At 62.2% G+C, this 6572-nt stretch overlaps 1 protein-coding gene across 1 annotated transcript in view; it reads left to right on the top strand.

The window, feature by feature from the left end:
* HMCN2 (hemicentin 2) overlaps window positions 1–6572 on the top strand; it is a 35977-nt gene that overhangs the window by 22363 nt on the left and 7042 nt on the right. Inside the window, exons 41-59 of the mRNA XM_029960575.1 lie at window positions 79–175; window positions 444–605; window positions 984–1097; window positions 1215–1346; window positions 1823–1966; window positions 2067–2226; window positions 2548–2672; window positions 2755–2938; window positions 3123–3220; window positions 3535–3807; window positions 3906–4096; window positions 4171–4252; window positions 4503–4639; window positions 4762–4903; window positions 5100–5247; window positions 5511–5638; window positions 5766–5922; window positions 6029–6150; window positions 6388–6552. Coding sequence (XP_029816435.1) covers window positions 79–175; window positions 444–605; window positions 984–1097; window positions 1215–1346; window positions 1823–1966; window positions 2067–2226; window positions 2548–2672; window positions 2755–2938; window positions 3123–3220; window positions 3535–3807; window positions 3906–4096; window positions 4171–4252; window positions 4503–4639; window positions 4762–4903; window positions 5100–5247; window positions 5511–5638; window positions 5766–5922; window positions 6029–6150; window positions 6388–6552 — 2761 coding nt within the window. The remainder of the gene's footprint in view (window positions 1–78; window positions 176–443; window positions 606–983; window positions 1098–1214; window positions 1347–1822; window positions 1967–2066; window positions 2227–2547; window positions 2673–2754; window positions 2939–3122; window positions 3221–3534; window positions 3808–3905; window positions 4097–4170; window positions 4253–4502; window positions 4640–4761; window positions 4904–5099; window positions 5248–5510; window positions 5639–5765; window positions 5923–6028; window positions 6151–6387; window positions 6553–6572) is intronic.

Below are 6572 nucleotides of genomic sequence, written 5' to 3'. Positions count from 1 at the left end.
AGGAGCTTGGTCCCCATGGGAGCCCCAACAGCTCCCTGGCTCAGGGCAGCCCTCAGTGTGGGGGCTCCCCCTTTGCAGGTGGCTGCAGTGGAGGTGGGTGACACTGGCAGATACACGTGTGTGGCTGAGAACCCGGCTGGGTCAGCTGAGAAGCACTTCGCCCTCACTGTGCAGGGTAAGGCATCTCCCCTTCTCTGGGTCACTGATTTACCCCCCTCTGGCTCCTCCTCCTCCTCCACCAGCTGGAATCTCCCGTGGCTCTGGAACTGCATGGCTGCCTCTGTCCCCTCGTGCTTGTCCCGCTCACCCTGTGCACAGAGGTCGAGGTGCCACATGCTCTGGGCAGGCGAGAGACGCTCTGTGCATGTGTCCTCCTGGGGAGAACTCAGCCTCCGTGGTGATGGTTCCCTTATGGCACTGTCTTTTGGGATGCGCTGGAGCAGAAGCTCCCTGGATTGTGGACCCAAACCCCGAAAGTGTCGATGGCATCGTCGGTGGCAGCGTCTCACTGGTGTGCGATGTCCGATCCCACCCGGCTGCAGAGATCGCCTGGTACAAGGATGGCCACGTCCTGTGGCTCAGTGAGGGGGTGACAGTCAGCCCAGGTATGGTGGGATGAGCAAGGTTGATAGCCTGTGCCCTGGGGCTTGGCACACTTCCCTAACCCCCCTTTCTGGGTGCTGCCTGTGGGACTTGAGCTCAGATTTTGGCCGTACCACACGGTAACCACATGCTGCCAAATTATCTCCTCTGGGCTCTAAAGGCTGCATCCTGAAAACTCTGTGTTGCCACCCCCAGGAGCTCAGCTCCCTTTCTTTCTGTGCACAGTGAAGCCTCAGAACTGAAAGAAAGACTTTGATGGCCAGACTCCTCTTACATGGAGCTTGGCCAGCTGCTGGGGGCCCAGTCAGTTTGCTGGTGGGGTGGCCCAGACCTGGTCCTGCTCCAGCCTGACCTGACTCCCTGCTTTCGACTTCTTCCAGACTCCCGGGTGCTGCAGATCCATCCCCTGAAGCTTTCCAGCTCAGGCACATACACGTGTGTGGCACTGAACGTGGCCGGCCAGGATGAGAAGCGCTTCATCCTCAATGTCCATGGTGAGTGTGAGGGCTCAGCCAGGAGCTCTGCCTCTCAGAGCACACACCGAGGAACCAGGAGTGAACCCTGGTCTTTGTGCTCCTGCTCACATCCCCATCCCTGCTCCTCTGTCTCAGAGCCCCCAGGCATCCAGGACCTGCAGCAGGAGACACTCGAAGCTGATGTGGGGACCCCCCTCGTCCTGACCTGCCAAGTCACTGGGGTGGCTGTGCCCACTGTCACCTGGCTGAAGGATGGGAGCCCCCTGGGTATGTGTGCAGGGCACACCGTGCTGGGCTGCCATCCCCAGCCTGTTCCCCTGAAACAATCCTGCCTCAGTTTCCCCACTTCCAACCCTGCTGCAAGAGACCCTCAGGAGCTCATAGGGAGGGGGCAGAGTATGAAAGAGTTGGTGTTTTCCCTGAGGGCTTTTATGAGACCTCAGATTCATTCCTGAGGCTTGAAGCAATGGGGTGTGGGTATGAACCTTGATGGAGGGGGATGTGGGCGTGAGTTCTCTGGGTACCAGCCCTTGGGGTACCTGCTGGGACAGGGGTTTGCCCTGAAAGCAGTGGCTCTTTTCTCCTGTAAAGCTCCAGCAGTGCAAACTGCAAAATCTCTGCTGTGCTTTAACAGTGTCCCCAGACCTGGATCCCGGGGGTGGGAAGGGGGTAGCACAACAGTGAGCCTGGGGATGGTTCAGTGGAGGAGCAGTGCTCAGCCCTCTTCACCTGTCTCCTTGCAGAGAGCAGCCCAGAGCAGGGCTTGGTGTCTGGGGGGGCCCAGCTCCAGCTCAACCCCCTCCAGCCCTTCCACCAGGGCCGATACACCTGCCTGGCCCGGGGTGCAGGGGCTGAGACACGCAAGGACTTCGTGGTGCTGGTGCGAGGTAGGGCTTCCCCAAGGCAGCCAGGTGTCTGTGGGCTCTCCTTTGGAGTGGAGCCTTCCTCCCCCTCCTCTCCCTCAGCATCCCCCTCTTCTCGGTGCAGTGGCCCCTCAGATCATCAGTGCAGGGCTCCCCAGTGAGCACAGCGTGCTGGAGGGCAGCGGGGTCAGGCTGGAGTGCCGGGCCCAGGGACAACCCACCCCCCAGATCTCTTGGCTGAAGGATGGGCAGCCCCTGGAGCTGCAGCCCCCCTCACATGTCCGGTGAGTTTGGGAGGGGGGGACCACCCCAGGAGCTGACCACAGCACAGCCCTGTCTGTGCCTCAGTTTCCCCACGTGCAAAGTTGCCATGCAAAGCAGTCTGAGCTCTGCTGCTTCTTCCCATTGCTTGATCTGGCACACGCTCATGCCAGCTCTTTGCTGAGAGCTGCTGAGACAACACCATCGTGGGTGTCCAGGATGGTCACTGTCACCCTGGCATGGTCCCGGTTGATGCCTGGGCTGCGACCAAGCACAGAGCACCTCTGCCCCGCGGGCACGTTAGGGATGGGCACACAGGTCACTGCCCTGTCCTTCCCACACAGGATGTCCCCGGATGGCAGCTCCCTGCTCCTTGAGGGGCTCCAAGCTGCCGACTCGGGGGCGTACACGTGCCTGGCCCGAAACAGCGCGGGCGAGGACACGCGGCTGCACACGCTGAGCGTGCTGGGTGAGCAGGGCTGGGACCCGCGGGCAGGGCCAGGGCAACCTACCCCCGGCAGCCTCATCATCCCCTCTGTCCCCCCACCCAGTCCCTCCCACCATCGAGAGAGGTGCCGAAGACCCGGAGGTGGTCCGTGGAGCCCTGTCCGCAGTGGTGACACTGGAGTGCCGGGCACGGGGGTCCCCTCCGCTGCACGTGAGCTGGCTGAAGGACGGGCTGCCCCTCCACCTGTCCCCTCGCGTCACTCTGCTGTTGGCCGGGCACGTCCTCAGGTGAGAAGTGACCCTGGAGTGATGCTCAGCCGCAGGCTTTGGGGCTGGTACCCAGGTCTGCGTGTGGGGATGGCCGTGGCTGCACCCCGAGGTGGCTGAGTGTCAGCGCGGAGACCCTGGGGAGCAGGGGGTCACCCAGAGCTGATGTCTCCTCCCCACTCCTCTGCCCCACTCCATGGTCTAGGATCTTCCAGGCACAGGTCTCAGACGCCGGCCTCTACACCTGCGTCGTCTCCAGCCGGGCAGGGGTGGCCGATCGCAGCTTCGTCCTGGAGATACGAGGTATGGGACAGATGGGCTTGGGGAGAGCAGAGTGGGGGGCACCCAGGCACTGATTTTGCTGGCAGAGCACATGTTGTGCGTTGTAGTCCACTCCCAAACAGGGTCCTGAGCCATCCCTTAGCTGCTGGCCTGGGTTTGGAGGGGATGGAGCAAGGCAGGACCAGCCTGAAAGCAGTCCCAGAACACCCTGCAGGGAGGCTGAGCAACCTTTGGGTGCTCACAGGACACCAGGGAACTGCCAAACCCATCTCCAGTGCCTGGGGATCCAACTTTACTCCCACAGCCCCCCCTAAAGGAAATCCTTCCCTCCCCAGTGCCCCCTGTCCTGGAGAGCCCTGAGAGCAGAGAGGAGCAGATGGTGGCTGAGGGCTCTGATGTCACTTTCTCCTGTGAAGCCACCGGGTCCCCAGCACCGGCAGTGACCTGGCTGAAGGATGGAGAGCCCCTGGGGCAGCACAGAGACCAGGTGCCTGGTGGCCCACAGCTGAACCTGGCAGCCGTGGGGCCGTCTGACACAGGGGTGTACTCCTGCCTGGTGGTGAACGAGGTGGGGGAGGCCAGCAAAGCCTTTCACCTCCTGGTGATGGGTGCGTGTCATCCCCCCGGGACTTGGGAAGGGCAGCTTAGCCAATTTTTTGGGAGCAATGAGGGGATGAGTCCTCCTGCCTTGCCACGTGCCTTGCAGAGCCACCCCGTGTCGAGGCTGCATCCCACCCCACTGAGATGTCCCTCACTGTGGGCACCCCACTGGAGCTGACATGTGTGGTCACGGGTGTCCCCATGCCCACTGTCACCTGGGAGAAGGACGGACGGCTGCTGGCAGGGCCCTGGCTCATGTCGGGGAATGAGAGCACCCTCCGTGTGGAGAGCGCTGAGGTAGGAGCTCCTCTTTCTTCTCCCCACCTGCATTTTCTTTTGTGCCTCAATTTGTCCCTCTCCTGGCTGTGTAGGTGGCTGACTCTGGCTTGTACACCTGCCTGGCCACTAGCCCTGCTGGGGAGGACAGCAGGAGCTTCCACCTCAGCATCCAAGGTAGTGTGGCCCCAGCAGTGCAGTGAGGAGGGTGCTGCAGGATGGTCCAAGCTCTGGGGGACCAGAGAGCTGGAGCACCCCTGCATTCCTCTTTGGGATTGGTGGGGGCTGTAAGAAACCTCCAAAGAAGGGTCTGGAGCACAGGATGATGGTCCTGCAGAGTAGAGGCCTGTGCACGACTTACAGGGACAAGTATGGAGGGTCCAACACACGTTGCACATCCTCTGACTCCCTGACGTGTGTCCCACAGCACCACCCAGCACTGAGAGTGCTGGGGAGATCCCCATCATCACGGCTGCAGCAGGGGGGCAGCTCATCCTGGAGTGCCCAGAGGATGCTGAGCCACCCCCCCACATCGAGTGGCACCGGGAGGGCTCCCCAGTGCAGGTACCTGTGACGGGACCAGGGATGGTGCACGGGCAGGGACTGGGGTGAACTTGCACCAGCTCCGAGGGGCTGGCAGGGGCTGGTGCAGGGAGAGCTGCTGATAGGAGCTCCTGGGGGTTTAGGAGGATTCCCACAGGCAGGTCCTGGCCGAGGGGCGCTTCCTGCAGATCCGGGCTGTGCGGGCAGTGGACGGTGGGGAGTACAGCTGCAGGGCCACCAACGCCATGGGGGACACCAGCCTGCGCCTTCGGGTGCAGGTCCACGGTGAGTGCTGCCCTTCCACTGGCCTAGGCTGACCCTGAGTGCCAGCTCCTTCCCTGTTGAATCAGGGATGTGGAATATTATGGGGTGTCTCACGGTTGGACGATGGGGCTGGACTATGCCCTGCCTCCAGTGCCGCTCTGGGCTGGCATCCTCCATCCCTGAGCCCTGTCCCCCACTTTCTGTGATGCTGCCACAGTGGCCCCTGAGATCCAGCCAGGCCCTGAGGAGGTGAGAGCCCTGCTGAACAGCTCAGCTGTGCTGCTGTGCCAGGCAGAGGGATGGCCCGTGCCCCAGGTGACGTGGCGGAAGGACGGCCAGCTCCTGCTCCTTCCTGGGAGTGACAGGTATGAGGCTCTGCAGGTTGGTGACACCAAGAGCTGACACTCAGATAGTGCCACCCTCCACATCAATATGTCATTTGGTGTGCCTGGAGCAGAGGCAGTACTGTCACGCTGTGAAGAGCTGTGCTCTGTCCCCACACCAGCTCCCTGGGCACGAGCTGCATATGACTGCAGTGGCACTTGTCACCTTCCCATCGACTGGTCACTGTGTGGTGCAGCCCAGCCATGCAGAGCCCCCACGGGGCTTCCTTGCTCTTCCTCCTCAGGCTGCAGCTCCTGCCAGAGGGTTCCCTGCAAATCAACCCCGTCCAGGTCCAGGATTCAGGCCATTACCTCTGCATGGCATCCAGCCCTGCTGGCTCTGACCGCCGAGGCCTGAACCTCCATGTCCTGGGTAAGCTGGAGAGCCAGATGGATCCCTCCTAGGCTCACCCCCTTGCAACCCACCACTGCTGGGCTGCTCTCATCAGTGCAATGATGTGCTACTGTCCTCTGCTTATCACCACCATGCCCTCCTGCAGTCCCTCCCACCATCGCCCCTGGGCCCTCCAACCTCACCCTGCTGGCTCAGCAGCCAGCCACACTGGGCTGTGACTCCTGGGGGTCCCCCGAGCCCCACATCAGGTGGGAGAAGGACGGTCGCCCCCTGAACCTACACCGCCCACCTGGCACCTACAGGTACACTGGGCACCCCGCCCACGGAAGGGTCCCTCTGTAAGGTGGGGTTTACCCCCTCTCACTGCTCCCCGTGGGACAGAAGTGACTCTGTGTTCTGCCTGCACAGTTTGCAGTCCTTGGGATCTCTGCTCATCACCAGCCCTGGTCCCCGGGATGAGGGGAGGTTCGAGTGCATCGCCACCAACGCGGCCGGAGAGGCACGCAAGGTCTTCCTCGTGTCTGTCCACGGTGAGATTCTGGGGGCTGGGGGTCTTGCTGAGAGTGGCTTTCCCAGGATTTGTCACCACCTCAGGCATGATGTGAGTGTGCTGCAGCCCCCCCGGGGTTGGATTCCCTCTCGAGGACTGGGCATGAGGGCAGGCAAGAGAGGAAATAGCTGTGTCCATGTGCACAGGGACAGAATCCCCTTCAGCATTTGCCATGCATCCCTGCTCACCTCCCTCCCTCCCTCCTTCCCCTCTCCAGTGCCCCCCACTATTGCTGATGACCTCACGGATGTGGTTGTCACCCGGCTGTCCCCTGTGGTCCTCACCTGCTACACCTTTGGTGTGCCCCAGCCCACGGTGTCATGGAGCAAGGACGGGGCTCAGCTGGGCAGCAGAGGAGGGGGCTACCGCGTCCTACCCAGAGGTACGGGCACGGGGCAGCAC

This window comes from Manacus vitellinus, unplaced genomic scaffold (genome assembly GCF_001715985.3).
Source record: "Manacus vitellinus isolate BGI_N305 unplaced genomic scaffold, ASM171598v3 scaffold_27_pilon, whole genome shotgun sequence".
Lineage (NCBI taxonomy): Eukaryota > Metazoa > Chordata > Aves > Passeriformes > Pipridae > Manacus > Manacus vitellinus.
Note: the sequence above shows the minus strand (reverse complement) of the source record. Positions and strands in the feature narration are given on the sequence as shown.